This window comes from Cavia porcellus, unplaced genomic scaffold (assembly GCF_034190915.1).
Source record: "Cavia porcellus strain 051 isolate PalLab524CR breed Dunkin Hartley unplaced genomic scaffold, mCavPor4.1 scaffold_6, whole genome shotgun sequence".
Lineage (NCBI taxonomy): Eukaryota > Metazoa > Chordata > Mammalia > Rodentia > Caviidae > Cavia > Cavia porcellus.
Window position 1 is genome coordinate 78,459,698 of NW_026947489.1, and position 18,058 is coordinate 78,477,755.

Genomic DNA, 18,058 nt, shown 5'->3' on the forward strand with positions numbered 1-18,058 from the left:
TGCATAAAACCTTCAACTGCCTCGTTCTCCGAGTTTCATATGATTTGAATTTGATTTATGTAAGATGGGCTAGACTACTCATTGTGTGATCAACCTTACATTTAATAGCATCTAAACATCTACTAATAACTTTTTATTTTGGTCCCAGGAATCAAACTCAGGACCTTGTGCTTGCCAGACAGGCTCTGTACCACTGAGTACATTCCCGGCCAATAACTCTTATTAAAGTAGTATAAGATTTTTACAAACTTTCTTTTTTTTTTGGTCTTTTTCCTTTTTATCGGTACCAGGGATCGAACTCACGACTGCCTGCTTGCAAGGCAGGCGCTTATGCCACTGAGCTAAATCTCCAGCCCCCAAACTTTCATTTTATAGTACTTTTTATTATATTATTTTGGGAATTTATTTTATAAATGAAAAACGAAACTCAGTACATTGGAAGTCAGACTATATTTGAGCCACTTCTGTTTTAATGCTGCTAGGTTATTGATGTCCCGTTCCTCTGCCTCCTCTAGGCAAGCCTACCTCTCCTGGGGCAACACAGTAAGAGCTGGGAGAGTAGCTCTTACTGTACGACACCCAGCACACAACTCTTGGAGAGTAAGAATCCATCTTTGCCTAGCTCATGATTCTCTACAGAAATTTCAAATTTGCCTTTTTTCCCACCAAAGGTTTGATGATTTTACTGTATAATAAACTGATAGGAGGGACAACAGGGAAGGGGATTGTTATGGTTGACACACTGTGTTAACTAGAGAAGTCTACAAACTTAACCAACTCAGCAGTTCTATATCCTAGGGTGTCAAGGACATGTCCTTACCAGCTCTAGGATGTTGGTTCATTGTGTCAACTTGAGAAGTTTAGAAATATAACTAAGTGATTCAGCAGGGGGTCAGGGTCTTACTTTGTAAAACCTCCTGGGCCTGTGCAAGAGGAGGGCATGAAGATGGTGTGAGTGCTACACCATCGGAGGGCGGAAGGTAGGAGGCCTGCATACAACATCCAGGAGGAAAACAGGCTTGCTCCTCCAATCCCTTTTAGCTCTTGTTACTTTTGCTGTCTTCTTTGCCTTGAATTGTTGCCCTGTGCCATGCCACTCTACCTTGGAGCCAGCTGATTATGGACTAAAACTTCTACAAACAGTGAGCTAAGTAAACTCTTCTCTCTTTAAATTTGCGCATTGGTTATTTTGTCTCAGCAATGGGAGAAAAGGAACCAAGACAAGAATGAAAGAGGGAATTAAAATGTCTCAAGTACATGTACAAAGGACAAATGTAAATATTATACACTGCAAACGTATACTAATAAAAAAATACACCTGACAATGGGCAGATTAATGGGAAGAAAACCCACAGCAAACTTCTTAACACACAAACACAGGAGTGACACACAAAGTACAAGAGTTAAAACCAATTATAAATAATAATCCTTAAAAGGAAGAAATTCTAGGGAAACAAGTTCAATTTTTCTTCTATTCCTCTCAAATAATCATGTCAAAAGTGATAACCAAAAGATTAACCATTAAAGTCAGTGTGGTGGCACAAGTCTGTTATCCCGGCACTTTTGGAGGCTGAAAGAAGAGGAATGCCAGCCTAGGCAACTTACAATTTAATGAAACCTGTCTTGAAATAAAAAGTGTAAAAAGGTCTACAGATACAGTACAGTGTGAAGACCCTGGGTGCAATCCCTGGTATGGCAAAAATTTAAAAAGAAAATTAAACATTAATAGCTGCTATTTTTTACCTTCCTGAGACTTTTCATATCCATCAGGATTCATAGATGGCATAAGGTGAATTCTAGTGCTACGGACCAAATCTGTTACTTCAGGATCCGTTCCAAAGTTCTTACAGAGGTATTCAATGAGGTTCAACAGGAGTTCTCTTCCAACAACTTCATTTCCATGCATATTTCCAATGTACTTAAATTCTGGTTCACCTGAAAACAAAAGAAATACATAGAAGACTTTTCTATCTTTTCACTTATCACAAACTCTTTGTTTTTTCATTAATATGTCTAAAAAGGAAACACGTATTTTGATAAAGTCAAGAAGACCTTCACAAAACATCATATAAAGCAGTTTCCTTATCACATGTATGTCTGAAACCAACATATAAAATATACATGCATATACATGTACCATATAATATGAAAATAAAAACAGTATTAGCAGAAAAAAATCTAATCTATGAGCACAGTAAACTCTATACCTAATATAGATTATCAAATAAGTTTTCTTTTCTGGGAAAAGATTGACTATATTTTCTTCCTTTTTGATTATGTTTTCTTAAGTGAAAATCACGTAAGTGATTTTTCTGGACAAAGATACATAGGCTTGAGAGTCACTATTAAAATTACATTTAAAACCATTCCAATTACCTGGTTCATGAACACCTGGATTATCAGATATCTCCATGACATAGAGTTCTCTTGACTCTACTGATTTTCCCAATGAGTAAAGACGAGTGATATTAGGATAGTCATTGGCAAATCTTCTCAAAAAAATTTCCATATCAGGGAAATGGTGATGGTGAAAGTCTTTAGGCTGAATTGGCTGATGGGACGATAATGTTCCTGGAGAAACATTGGGGAGAACAACTGTGCTAGCAGTTGCCAAAACCTCAGTTGCGTCAGGGATTACTGAAGTCGCAGTTGGCCGAAGGGAAAAATCCACTTCTGTAGCTGGTCCTTCTTTGACAATTATATTATGAATAGTCAATGGCATATACCTGAAAAAATATTGGGGAAAGGAGATGGCCTGGTGTTAAGACACACATTGCTTTGGCAATATAAAAAAAGAGTACCCTTTTCACACTCTTGTACTTACTAGAGAATTATCAAACTCAAAACTATTAAAGATCATTGTGTAAATTTAAAAGTTTTAGGATGTTATCTCACAGAAAATTTCAGATTAAGTCTTTAAAGAATTCTCTTACTAACCTCAGGTATCACACACTAAAATACTCATTAAAACAATCACATTCAAAGGAAGACTATGCTTATTACCCCTTTGTAACTGTTGCTATAATACTCTGTCATAAATTTAGGATTATTTGCAGTGCTTTATTAGACTTCTAACTTCTTTCCCAAAGAATTAAAGTTTAAATTAAATTAAATATTATCAATTAAATCCTTATGAAAGTGAAGTTCCAGAAAGTTTTCCAGGGGAAGTGGAAAACCAGCCCTTTAAAATATTAGAAAGCTGAGGATAAGACAGTTGTTCAAATCATTTACAGACACGGTGGTTTCTTTTTTCTCACGTATTCAATTACCCTTGAAGCAGTGTTTTACACAGCTGAGCCTCTTTTCAAGCTTTTAAATTGTTTTTTCTCAGAATGCTGTGATTATGCAATACACTGCTAGACTGTGTGAAAAAATATTCCATCACAGCATTTTCTCATAAAAAAAGAAAAATCAGAAAAATAAAGAAAAAGCCAGATACAGTAAGTAACATTTATTAGCCTATCTTTCTGTCTTAGGTATAAAATAGTCTGACATTTTTACTGAGTCTAGTTTAAAGTCTTACCCAGTTGAAAGTGCTGTAAGATTGTAAGTTCCAGGAATAAGTAATCTGTGGAAATCACCAAATCTGCCTGTTGTGATGTTATGATTAATACCAGCCACTGAAATGGTTGCATTCTCTAATCCAGATCCTGTTACTGAATCTTTTACAAATCCTTTAATTCCAATGTGGACCTAAAAATACATATCACAGCTTAGAGATAATCAATTTAGAAGCGAAGAGAACATAAACCCTCTCTGCATTGATGCTAATCTTTCTTAAACAAAGAAAAAGTTTAATCTAACATTATTTTTTCCAAATATATTCCAATGCCTTGAACTTGAAATAAAATATAGACAAATGTGTGAAATCCTTAAACAAGAGTCACTGGTAAGCTGCTTCTGAAGTTTCCTCTTTAAAGCCAGGCTTCCAACTGTCTCAACAAACTATATACTTCCTGGTCATATATATAAACTGTACTAGTTTATCTAATATTTAAATTAAATTCATGCCCATAGTTCATATAATGATAAAAGTTCTTTAGAAAAATGAACACATGACATTATAAAAACCTTGCAGTATAAATTTATGATTTTCTGTTTGCTTTTTAATTTGTGTAGTATGCATATGTGCTGGGAATTGGACTTCATACATACATATAGTCTACCAGTGAGCTATCCCCAGAAGCCCCAGTAGTACAAATTTGGGTAATTATCTACTTCTTTTTGTTTTTCCTTTTTGAGTAATGAGGATTAAAACACTCTACCACAGTGAACCAAATTCCTATCCCTGACATTGGTTCATTACTTCAGTCTATAAATGTTCTAACACAGGTAAAGAGAATCGTATGAGCAGAGAGAGCAGGGGGAGCAAGCAAAAGAGATGGAGCTGAAATGTTGTAATACTGTATAGTAATCCTAAAGCTAATATTTAATGTCAAATAGTAAGAACAGATGATAAAGAATACCTAATACACATTACCATTCACACGCAACCCAATTCTTCCCTTATTTAATCTGTAATTTATATATCTCAATCTTTCAGTTAGCTCTTTTTACCTTTTCAATCAATGTGATCAGAGACTCACGATTATTTTCCCATTCCTGCCGAAGCTGTGAAGCAGGTGGGTACTTGCAACAAGATAATTCTAAAGTGATCTCAAAACAATTGGCCCATACGTAATTGTAATCTTGCATACCACCTGTAACATAAAGGAAAAAACAAATTTATTTCCAGAAGAAGAGGAATTTTACCCTCCAGATCAAACAATAAAAGCACTCAAGTTTCTTTCCATGAACTACTACAATTAGTAGAACAATTATCTTCCCCTCCAACTTGGGGAAGATGTCATAATTTTAGAAAAGAAAGTTAGAAAAATATATACTGAAGAGAAATATAAAGACATAAATTCAACTGGTAGGATGGGTAGTTACGAACAGTGCAAATATCAGTAACAGTAACAGTAACAGTTTCACATTTGAGTGTTTACTATTATATCCCAGACGTGTCCTAAAAGCTTTATGCATATTAAATTTAAACTCTGCAGTAGTTATAAGTAGCAGGGGTTATTGTTAGCCCGTTTTACAAATGTGAGAAGTTGGCACAATGAGACTAAGATTTGTAACAGAATGACAATGAAGAAATGAAGAATACGCATGATCTTCAGCCTTGAAGGATATTCATGCCAAATCTTTGAGAATCTACTATTCTAACTGCACTATCCTCATCAGGAAAATAGTAAGATAAAAAAGATGGTATCTAGTGTGGTTCTGTTACATGAATCAAAGAAAAGTAAGACACAATCAACTCTTTCAAATGTGTTACATTTAATCTTCCGGAAGATAAAACAGGTAAAAACTCTTAAAAGACAGAGGAGTAAGCAAAGACTTTATGAACAAAACCCCAATCACATAGGAAATATTACAAGACCCAACAACTGGAATCTCATCATATTGAAAAGCTTCTGCACAGCAAAAGAAACCAACACAGTGAAGAGAACCCACAGGCTGGTAAGTTTTTTTTTTTTTTACCACATATCCTTCAGACAAAGAACTAATATCTAAAACCTATAAAGAACTAAAAAAAAAATCATATCCCCAAAATTTAATGAAGGATGAAATTAAAAGAATAAGCAACCATGGTCAAGCACCTCCACCACTTGCACACCCATACAAGTCTATACATTCATTTTGTGTTATTCCTGTCACTTGATTTTCACACATCCTGTTTTAGATGGATAAACTACTAAAGAGTGGGGAAGAGGGCAAGCATCACTTTTTTATGCTCAGACCTGCTGCTGAAATGTGGATAGGGAAATATTTATAACTGAGGATGGTTTCAAAGTCTTTTTTTTTTTTTTTTTGCATGTGAAATGAGTTCTACCCTCAGTCACTTTCTTCTAATTATACCTGAAAGGTACTTTACTACGTGAGTCAACCGCCCAGTACTCACTGAAATTCTCCTCTATATTTGTGCGTACCAAGATGGTCTTCCCTCTTCTAAACTCTCCCCAAAGAGACTTTTCCCTTCCTCTGACACAGAAAAGCCTAAGTGTGGATTTTGAGGGTCATCTTTTCTAGTCTCAGTGTATCTCAGAAGATGTTAAACAGAATCCTTCTGATCAGAAGGGTATAAAATAATTTCCCTTTCACTGACTCAGCAGCAACATGTATGTTTTAGTCATGGATTCTTCTGCCACTTACAAGCTGAGAACCCTGAGGCATTAAAGGAGGCCTTTCATTATCTGTAAAGTTAATATTAAATGATCACAAAATATTCAACCTCTCAATTTCTGAGATAAAAATACTGTTGCTTTGATTGTAAGAGAAAAGGCAGGCAGAAAATACTCAAAAACTGATGCAGCTGTCCAGTCTTGGGCTTTTGGTCTCCAAAAATGGGAGCTGAATAAACCTCTTTTCTGTATCCAGTCTCAGTATCTTTTTACAGCAATACAAAACAATAACACAACTGTATTCATATTATGGTACAAAAGATCTTTATAACTTTTTTTACCCTGCAAAACTGAAACTCAAACAATTAAAGAACTTTCATTTCACTTCCCTCAACTGCCATTCCACTTTCTAAGAATTTGACTACTTTGACATATCTCATAGAAGTGAAAATATAAAGAATTTTGCCTCTTCGTGACTGTCTTATTTCACCTAGCATTTCTGGCCAAAATACAATAGTTACTGTATAAGACACAAAGACTACTGGGATTCATAAATAAGAAACATACTTCTATGCAGAGTTTATAGTCTTGATGAGGATGCAAAACAGAACACATAAAAATAATAATTTCAGAACAATGTAAATACAAACTAATCTTTTCCTTTTATCTATGTAAAATTTAATACCCATGTTATCACAAACACAGGCTAACTCACATTTTAATTATGCCAAAGGGCAGTGAAGTAGACCACTTACAATGCTGTAATAACCACAGAGTCCTCACATTCTTTCGTTTCTGTGGTGTACTAATTAATGGTCGACTTGAGTGGAAATACCCAGCTGACCTGAGTCAGCATGATTCTGGGCATTGAAGAATCACCCGAGGAAAGTTGCCAAAATGAAATAAAAGGAGAATGGGAGGGGAAGATTGCATGCTGTTGATTTTCCTGGAGAAGCTTGCCACAGCTGATTTTTCTGATACAAACTTGGCTGTTCTGGTCAGAGATGTGTGGGTCCTTGTGTGGGGATGGCTGCTATTCTCTTCTAGGGAGCTCTGGTGTTTGCCTTGAGCATTGCTTCCTGGTTCTAGGGCAGATCTCTCAGCCTTGTGGCACACATCCTTCACACACACACACACTCACACACACACTGCGCACAAGCAAGTTTGTACTTTTCAACATTGGTGTTTTGGCCTTCCTGGTGCAGATCTTTGACATGGGCTCTAGACCTTCAAGCTGGACTCCTGCAGGGACATTGCCCTGGGATCCAGGCTCTTGGCTGGCTGAATTCTTCAGGTCTCTAGCATGCAGACAGATCTCTTGCACTCCCCTGCATTTGACCTTTTGGGTGAATATTATAAAATAGTCCTATAAATAATGTGTCCTGTAATAAATCTATTCCCTGGCAAACTATTACAGTCCGCACCTTGTTTGATTTACCTTAGTAGCAATTTAGGACATACTTGCTAAGAAGCAGCAAGATCAAGTTTACAGTAACATTTTAGAAGGTTATGTAATCTGGTTTAGGTCTAATCAGTGACACAAATATATCCCCAAGGTAGTAGACAAGGAGAACAGACAAAAGTCTTTATAAAATAAAACTTAAATTCAGGAGAAGAAAATACACTTAGTGGCCTCTTGTCTACAAATCACACACTATAGATACTTAGTTTTTTAAACATAACTTCACAAACAATCTAAAGATCAGATTCTTAGAAACTTCTTTTTCCAGGTCATATAAATTTAGGAAATACTATAATGAATATTATAACTAGTTGTAATATTAATATTAGCTTCACAGTGTAGAATCTAGTAGAAATTATTATCAATTAAATCGTGAAATACACTGGGCATGGCTGTGAACACCTGTAATACCAGCACTTAGGAGACTGAGGCAGGAGGATCTCCATGAGTTAAGGCCAGTGTGGGCTATATAATGAGTTCAAGGGCAGCCTGAACTACACAGTGAGACCTTGTTTTAAAAAAAAAAAAATCTTGAAATACATTACCTCATTTTCCATTGATAAGACTATATGTAAGTAAAAAAAAATCATGTAAACTTACATTGGAAAAAAAAGAAAGACAATTTAAAAACAATATAATAACCAGTATCTTTACTATATTTCAGCAGTAGTCAAAAACTGTAACACAAAAATGATCCCAATAAAAATTCATAAAAAGTGTAAGAAACGTAATAAAATATATAAAAGACTATTATAAAGCTTTTACTGAAAGATGTAGAGGGTTTTAGCAGAGTCTTATGCCCCTAGGTAGGAAGTTTATTAAGATATCAAATTCTCCCAAATTAATTTCTAAACATCATGCAAAAGTAAATTTTTATTGGAACTGGGTAAAATGGTCTAGGATTTAATTTGGAAAAATAAATGTGAGAATTTCTGAGAATTGGGTGAGAATATACAAGAAAACATTTTTTAAAATGCTATGAGTATATTTACATTGCCAGATAGTTACGTTTACTTGATTATCTGGTGTTTCTGAGACAGGGTCCCACTATTTAGCACAAGCTGACCTCGAACTCCCAGCAGTCCTCCTGCAGGTGTGTACTTGGCATTTAAGACTAACTACTAAAGCATAAGGCTATTCACTTCAGATGTCAAAGTAAACAGAACAGTAGAAGAAAACAGATGATGACAACAGAAACAAAAGCATTTAGAATATGACAAAGGAGACTAATAAAACCAGTGTGAGAAATGTAACAGCTATTAACATGTAAAAAATCTGGCTAAACAGGTGGCAAAAAAAATACAGGAGCTTTATCCTGTGTCACACAAACTAAACTCTTTAGTCCATATGGAATTTAATATAAAATGAAATGAACAAAATCAGAAGGCATCATAAACATTTCTACACTCAGGATGAGGAAAGTCTCAGTATGACATCAAGGCACTATGACAGAATCAGATTCTGGGATGGAGATGAGGCTCACTGGTGGTGTGCTTGCCAAGCATGTGGCCCGGGGTTCATTCCCAGTACCTCAAAAAATAAACTGAAAAAGAATGATAGACCTAACTACTTACTATCTGTAAACTTCCAAAAAATCGTTCTGTAAAAGTAAGGAAAATACAAAACTAAGATCGAAATAATAGATTACAGGATATTTAGGGGTAACAACTAGAAACATGTACACAACTAGAAACAAAAATCTTTAAAATATGTATGACCTTAACACAGGTATTTCTTTTCTAAGAATCTATTCTGATACAATACCTAGAAGACTATAGCTACTGAGACAACAGTGTTTAAGCTGAAGGAAAATACAACTGGAAGTAATCCTAATGTCCAAAAATGAAGGTGGACCAATTAATAAATTATGAAATAAAACTGAATACTAAGTAACCAGTTAAAGTACTGCAGACATATATTTATTGTCATTCTACCATGTAACAAGCAAAAAAGGTTATAAAGGCCATATACAAATCTCCTGGCATGATGCCTTAAAAATTTTATCCTTTGAAGCACAGTTTCTTAAATAATTCTCCTTTACTTAACTTTGAAGTAACTGATTCAAAACACTTGACAATGCCTCGAATCAACATGTTGTTCTAAAGATTTCTTTAAAATCAGGTTTATGAGGATATAATTTATATGCTGTAAGATTAATCCCACTCCAATTGCTCTTCATTACCACTAACAAGTTGCTCAAGTAACTGGTCAATCTTTTAAGCATTCTAGTGAATGTGTCACAGTATTTATTTCATTATGGTTTTAATTTCAATTTCCTTGGTGACTAATGACACTGCACACTGTTTCTTTTCCATGGACGGTATCCTTCATGTCCTTACTTAACATTGTCTTGGTCATTTTCTTCTTGTTGCTGGGACAAAATAAATCGACACCCAAAATGAAGGAAGGAAAGGTTTATTTAGCTCACTGTTGTGGAGGTTTCAGTCCATAATCAGCTGGCTCCAAGGCAGGGTGGCATGGCACTGGGGCAGCACTTCAAGACAGCAGCCAGAGCAAAAGGAGGAAAGCAAGCCTCTTTTTCTCCTTTATATTGTACACAGGCCACCCCCACATCCAGGTTGGGGATACTCACAAAATCTCTGTGCCCTCCTTTTGCACAGGATGAGAATTTTACAAAGTAAGGATTCTGGCTCCCTGCTGAGTCTCTTAAAGTTAAACTTCTAAACTTCTCAAGTTGATAGTGTATCAACCATAACCATCTAGATTGGGAGGCTCTGAAAGTCTGAGACTGTTCATATTACAGAAACAAAGATGCTTACAAAAGAAATCCTATACAAAAGGAATCCCATAAAGTTGCTCATGAAGTCCTAGCTAACTTCTGTGCACATGTGTGGGTCTGCCTTTAAACAGCACACCAAAAGCACTGAGAATTGCACTGCCGAGTTCCCAAACTTCCCTTTCAACAAATTGCAAGGAACAAAGTTGACAGACATTAGCTCCAAGATGACCCAGATGTTGGAATTAACAAACTAACCATGAAGCATATTATAGCCATTCTCTAAGGAAGTAAAGTACCTTTAAAATGCAGGGAACACAAAAAAGACCAAAATGGGAACACTAAAACTAAAAAAAAAATGTAATAACCAAATTGAAAATTTATTGGGTCTATTCAACAGAAGTATGGAAATGACGAAGGAAAGATTGGGTTGTCTTGAAAATAACAGATTTTCCAACCTAAACAGAGAGAGAGAAAGAAAAAGACAGCAGCAAAAGAGAAAAGAGGACTGGGCATATAGCTCAGTGCTTGCATAACAGGTGTGAGGACAAGGAAGAGGAGGAGGAAGAAGCGGTAGAGAAGGGGCAACTACCTTATTATTAGATATAGTAGACTTCAAAACAAAGAAAACTACAAATAGTAAAAGGGTTAATTCATCAAGACAACAAAATCTTACCTGTATGTGTACTCAACAACAGAACTTCAACATAAAACAAAAACTAATATTAAGAGGAAAAATTGACAAACTCACATTAAATTTTTCTCACTGATCGATAAGTAGGAAATAAGCAAAAAATAAAGGATTCAGTAATACTACCAAATAACTACATCAGAACGATGTTTACACTATATGTTACTCAACAATAGCTGAGTGTATGCATTTAAAGTAATTATAAAATGCTCACTGCTGGGTGTGGTAATACACACTTGTAATCCCAGCACTTAGGAGGTCGAAGCCAGGCTGGGCTACACAGTGAGCTAAAGGCCAGCGTGAACTGTATGGCAAGATCCTATCTCAATCAATCAATTAAAGAAAATAAAATATTCACCAAGCAGACCACATCCCGCATTGTAAAACAAATTTAACAAATCTAAAAGAATCTCATAAATCATGTTCTCTGAATATGATGAGATTAAGTAGAAGTAACAAAACCACCTGCAAAATATCTTTTTCTTGATACAGCACACTTCTTCCACGTCTACAATAATAAACAGATCTCAAAGCCAACAGGTAAACTGTGATGCTTACCTTAATCTGTATTTTTATAAACTAATAAGAGTTGATGTTAGAAGAGGAATAAATGAACTTTCATTTCACATGACAAAAAGATAAACTTAGCTTTAGAATACCAAAAGTTCACCAACTTCAAAAGTTCTAATTTAGAAATTCCTTTTAAAGTTTTTTTTTTCTAAAAAATGGAAACAAATCAAGTCATTACTGGTCTGAATTATGAATATTTAAGAATTATTGAGATGTCACAAGGATTACAGTACTTACCATTTCTGTTAACATTTATTTTGGACTACTAACTGTCAAACACTGTATTAAGTGATAAAAAAAAAAACCCAAATTAAGTAGCTGGTTCAGACGTGTGGTCTTGATTTCTTTCTTCAACACAAAAGCTATCAGTACAAAGCTGGGGTTCACAGTAATGGAACAGCCATTGGTCTGCAAATAGATCTGACATAGTAATAGCTGTACCTATTGCCACTTATGGTTAACAGTTTTTGTACTTTTTTGGTTGATGTATCATTTGGCTTTACACAAAGGAGAAATGTCAGATTTCACAATCATACCTTTATTCAGCCAAAGGTAATTTTAATTTGGGAGAGTAAAAGAGTTATAGGCACATGTCAAAGCAATAAAGGTCTCTGAAATAATAGTATGAAGAATCTATTTACCCTACTTCTTAAAAATTCCTACAATGACAAATAAGCTTCTATTACCCGTTATCTGCCTCATACCTACCTGAGGCCTACCTGTCTAAATCAATGACCTTCAATTTGTTTGTGTATTTTTTTGGTGGTGGTGGTGCCAGGGATGAAAACTAGGGCTTCAAATATTCCAGGCTAGTACTCTACCACTGAGCCACATCCCAGCCCACTGCATAAATTTTAAAGTTAGTATGCAAAAGCTTTTTCATCTTAAATTTAAGTAGTTGTAAACAAAGTAACATATTGCATAATATACGTTTTAAAATAAAATGTTCACATTATTTTAAATGTATCAAAATAAATAAAAATACCCTAAGATTTGATAAGTAAAATCATCTTTATAAAAATTATATAAGCATACCTATTTTTTTTTTTTAATTTAAGAGGAAAAAGAGAAAAACACAAAACAAACCAAAGCGGCGTAAGGGTACACGCAATACAGAACTACAAAACAAAACAAAAAAACATAACAAAAACATAACAAAAAAACCTGCTAGTAGATTACACACTATCTTCTTGAAAATAGTTCCTCAAATCACAGTATCAAAGAACACAAGGTGGACATTCAAACAGGGAGACTGCAAACAGCTGTGTTCAATGTTCCAAAAACATTGATAAAGTCAGCTATTTAACACCCCCAAACACACTTGCTGTTATATCCGTTAGAGCTCTTTTTCTTTTTTTTTTTTCCCTCTCTTTTTTACAACAAAATTTACACATCTTGGATTTTATTACTCCTTAGCGCTTATTACTTTCTTTGGGGGGGGGGAAGAATACAGTCAAATATGGCAAAACAAAGCTGTCAGTCAATACCAAGGATAGACATAGCACATGGTGTAGAACAGAGTACAAGTTTATCAACAATGGTTATCAACGTTGTCCCTTGTTTCCTTAAAAAGAATTGTCTATCTTATTAGATATTATAAAGTTGGACAAAACAGTAGAGAACAAGACCAATAAAACTTAGGCATTGTAAACATTACAGGACTTCCAAAGAAGACAATAGTCAAACCAGAATGGGTATCTTAGTGAATCTTATTGTCTTCAAAGTAGTTGCCTATGTCTTCAAACTTGATACTATCATATAGAATGGAACAGAGTCTAATCAGTCAAAACAAGATCGTGGGAGTACTACAGGACTTCAAAACAAGTTAATAGGAAATCGAAAAGAGTTACTATTTATATATCCTAATTTTTTTGAATTTTTTCTTTAATTAAGACAAACATAAGAAATGACTAAATAATTTTTTTTTGAAACAATAAGGGGGAGAGTGAGATAAAACAGGACATAACAATATAACAATAGAGGTCACAGCATGACTGTTTCAACAACCTAGTACTTCACCACCTTATAACCTGACTTAATAGTAGTTACCATAGTGTCTTTTTCCTTGAAATATTTGGATAAAACTTCATATACTCTAGCTTCAAATATTTTCATATCAAGAAGCCCAGAATAAAGCCTTTCTAATTAATGAGTGAAAACTTTATAAGGCTTCAAGGCCACCTAATGGGAAATCATGATTACCACATATTTTTATATATTTGAATCATTATTTACATTAGGGAAACTATTCGGTATTCACACATGCGAGATTGATTTATTTCACTAATGAGTATGGTCTCAAGCTGCGCCCATTTATTGATAAATATCTCAATGTGACCCTTCTTTATAGCTGAATAATACTCCACTGTATAGAAATACCACAACTTTTTTATCCATTCCTCAGTTGATGGGCACTTGGGTTGTTTCCAAGATCTGGCGATTACAAATTGTGCTGCTATAAACATAGGTGCACATATATCACTGTGGTATGATGCTTTCAGTTCTTCTGGGAATAAGGCATACCTATTTTAATAGTAGGAATTTTACAGTTTCTCTTTTCCTCCTTGAACTTTTACTAGTTATCCCACTTTTTCTTAAGTTTAATTTGAAGATGATTTACCTGAAAGGTTCCATTAATCTACAAACACTTCAATCTATAATATATGTGTATTTCTACTTTTAATTTCCTATGACTATAATACTCAAACTATTACAATTTTGTCTTCTAGATTAAATTACAATAAATACTGGCACAAAACTTATCAAAAAGGCATATTTTTATCAATTTTTAGAAATAAAAAAATTCCTAAAAATAGACATTTTAAAAAATACAGAGTCATACCAGTAATTTTTTTGTCTTCATTTAAGTGTATTTAAATACCTGAAACCAAGGGTAATTCCAAGCCCTGCATTGTACTATAATTTATCCTACACATATGTACCCATGATAACATTTAATGTATAAAGGCACAGTAAGAGATTACAAATAACTGCCTGGGTGGGGTGGTCTGTATCTGTAATCCAGCACTCCTGGAGGCTCAAATAGGAGGATTATAACGCATTCAAGCCCAGCCTGGGCAACTTAGTGACTCAGTAAACCTACTTTAAAAAGGGTTGGGGATTGTGCACAGGCCCTCAGTTCAATCCTTAGCACTAGGGAAAAAGGATTAATAATAACTAATAATAAAGTAGAACAACTATAGCAATATAGAATAATAAAAGTTACATGAATGCAGTCTGTTGCTCTCAAAACATCTTACTGTGATGCACTCATTCTTCCTGAGGTTCTGTAAAAGTGTGACACTGCATTAGGCTACTAAGTAAGGGTTATCTGAACTCAAACTCTGCATCATCTTAACAGTCATCTGACACCCAACAGACGAATGGGCAAGTGGCATGTAGATTACAGATTTGCTAGACAGAGGGATGATTCATGTCCTGGGCAAGACACAGCAGGCCAATACAAGATTTCATCATGCTTCTTAGAACAGCACACGACCGGAAGCTTATGAATAATCTCTGGAATTTTCCATTTAATATTTTCAAACCATGACTGGCCATACGGAAGTGAAATATCAGAAAGGAAAACTGCAGATAAGGGAGAACTACTTAGTATTTCAAAGGAGAACGAGAACTTTTCACAATTTGACTTCTGTTCATTTTTTTGGATAGTAAGAATTCTTAACTGGTAATGTTGCACTATGATATTTTTAAGTGTTAATGAGCATAATGTTCATAAAAAATTTAAGTGAAAATCATAATCAAAAGAAAAAAAGAGGTTGCCTTTTAAAAAAAAAAGTACTCAAAATCCTAATCTTTAAATTTGAATTGGTCAAATCTTAACTGAGCTGGGTGTGGTGGCACACAGCTGTGATTCTAGCACTATTGAGGCTGAGGGAGAAGGATCACTGTGAGTTCGAGACCAAGCTGGGCTACCTACTTAAGCTAGCTCAAAACCAGTCAACACTACATAGAGGCCCTGTTTCAACCACCACGCCCCAAAGTTTTAACTGAACTTGGCTTGTATATTCTGAATAACTTGGCTGGAAAAATCCATTTCCTTCACCACTCCCAGTAGATACATATTTGTTAGTGATATGATTCTATAGAGCTAAACTAAATTACACAGTCCTGACCCTGTCTTTAGTTCCAACTTGGTCAATACTATTTGTCACTCAGCTCTTTGAAACTACATTTTCCAGTTATTTAAAGAAAAGTACTGTCCCATGCTCTATCACATGAGTTGAGCTGGAAAAAAAAGAGATAAGCACATCTAATTTATAGGCATTGGCTCTAAATTTTTGAGGGCTAAACCCTAAATAGTGGTGTCTGGCTCAACTTGCACAGGGGCCTATTATCGCATTACAAAGTACACAAGTGCACTGCCCCTAAAGGTCAACTTTTCTATTAGGTTATACTTCAGTTCACAAAAGCAAACCTGTGACTCAAGTAGAAAGAAATACTCTGTTTGAGTCTGGTCTTACACTTTTGCTTTTCTTTACAATTAACACTCAGATTTAAAAAAAAAAAAAAAAGGAAAAAGACATTCAATTTGTTCTTTAAAGTAAAACCAAAAGCACCTTATTCATGTATATTTGATAAACAGGCTGAGAATCAGTATTGAACCATCAGCACATCTTCATGAAAACATTCTGGTACAAAGTGTCTTAGTGCACACACTTTGGAGGTGAAAAAGCATCCATCTCTTCACTTTTGTATATGTTCTGGTTGAATTTCTGGCTCTAATGTCAGGAAACTACCCATTCAATTTTCAAAATCATGTATTCCACCATATGTTTTCCAAATGTCTCAAAACTCTTAAATCTGTTTCTTATTTTGACCTCTCCATCTATTTTCTAACTGTCCACATGATATCTATGACTAGTACAATAAGTACCACTTTGAATTTTCACTTATCCCACTAAAAGAAAACTCCTCTCCTCCTCTCCTCTCCTCTCCTCTCCTCTCCTCTCCTCTCCTCTCTCTCTCTCTTCTTCAAATAGTTTTTCAGCTTCCCCTTACCATTCTTACTATCTAAACTCGGATCTCTCAAAGTCATATCTTTGAGTCCTCCCTTTCCTTGACATCCTGTTTTATCATTTCACCAGCGGTCAATCCTGCAATTCTTCTACACTTGCTTGTGTATCTCATTTTTTCTTTTCTTTCCCACACATCCATCCGAAGTCCTAATTCCAAAGGACTGTAAAAACCTCCCTGGTCTCTCTTCCTCTAAAAACTACATTCTACACAAAGATAACTTCAAAATGAGTAGCAATATCCTGTCCTTATTATCAAAGAATTCACACACTGACATGACAGACAATGAAACTATTAACACATGTATACTGATACAATAAACAAAAAAAGCTCTTGAAAGGCAGGAAAGTGACACTTTTATAGGGAAGAATTCAGAGGAGGTACATCTAAACTGGAGAAAAGCACCAAAGAACTGGCTAAGGTGTAAAGGTTCACATTTTGGGAGAAGAACAAGTAGTCCAGTGGTACAAGAAAGACTAGAAATATAGGTTAAATCGGACTCTGCTCAAGATTAGACTTCATCTCACTAAAATGTAAAACAAGCAAAGATACAAGAACCTTTTAAGTTTTTGTATGCTTGTTTTTAATATATGATTGTAAAAGCAATGTAACACAAGCATTTATAGAAGCATACACATCTTCTGTAGGCGTGGCAACTGGTAAGTGATTTAGTCATCTAGGTCTCAGATTGGTAAACAAGGAAAATCAGATATGAGGAAAGTATTCTATTCATGTTCATTAGGTCAGATTGGCTTCTTTGTCATTTGAATTCAGTTCTATCTTTATTCATATATTTGTCTTCATGATGTAATAATTACTGAGAGAAGTACAACTTAAGTTGCCTATTATACTTCTAGATTTTTCTGTTTATTCACATCAGATATTGTATCTTTGCAGCTACACACTATTCATTTGTTTTTGTTTTGGATTCCCATTTTCTGTTGTTACGTGGATTAATTCATAATGCCCTATCTGATGACTGAAAAAACATTAAGAGTAAGGTTTTGATTCCATTTTAGACAAAAACCTAACCTTTCACGCCACCAAAACAGTTTAGTGACTATTTTCCTCTTTCGAGCAGTTATCTTCAATCCAAATGCATTTCAATACTTAGAGCTCATTAGCACTGCTCAGTCTGACTTCCACTTTAGGGAAAGAACGGCCCACATAGTTGAAGGAAATTATGTTCATAAAAAACTGAACTTGATATATTATATGTTATGTGGTCACATAACTCTCTGGCTAGAGTATAGAAAGAGCAGGAAAAAGATCTGATAAATCCACAGAACATTTTCTTTTTCCAGAGAAGAAAAATGAAAATCATAATTAGCAGTCTGAAGACTCGGTTCCAAGCAGTGGCTTAAAAAAAACACGAAAATAAAGCATTAGGC

General features: G+C 34.9%; 1 protein-coding gene across 1 annotated transcript in view; it reads right to left on the reverse strand.

Annotated features, from left to right (window-relative positions):
• Cpd (carboxypeptidase D) overlaps positions 1 to 18,058 on the reverse strand; it is a 69,271-nt gene that overhangs the window by 37,406 nt on the left and 13,807 nt on the right. Inside the window, exons 3-6 of the mRNA XM_003469695.5 lie at positions 4,558 to 4,700; positions 3,524 to 3,693; positions 2,377 to 2,726; positions 1,744 to 1,935 (exon numbers count right to left, since the gene is read on the reverse strand). Coding sequence (XP_003469743.2) covers positions 1,744 to 1,935; positions 2,377 to 2,726; positions 3,524 to 3,693; positions 4,558 to 4,700 — 855 coding nt within the window. The remainder of the gene's footprint in view (positions 1 to 1,743; positions 1,936 to 2,376; positions 2,727 to 3,523; positions 3,694 to 4,557; positions 4,701 to 18,058) is intronic.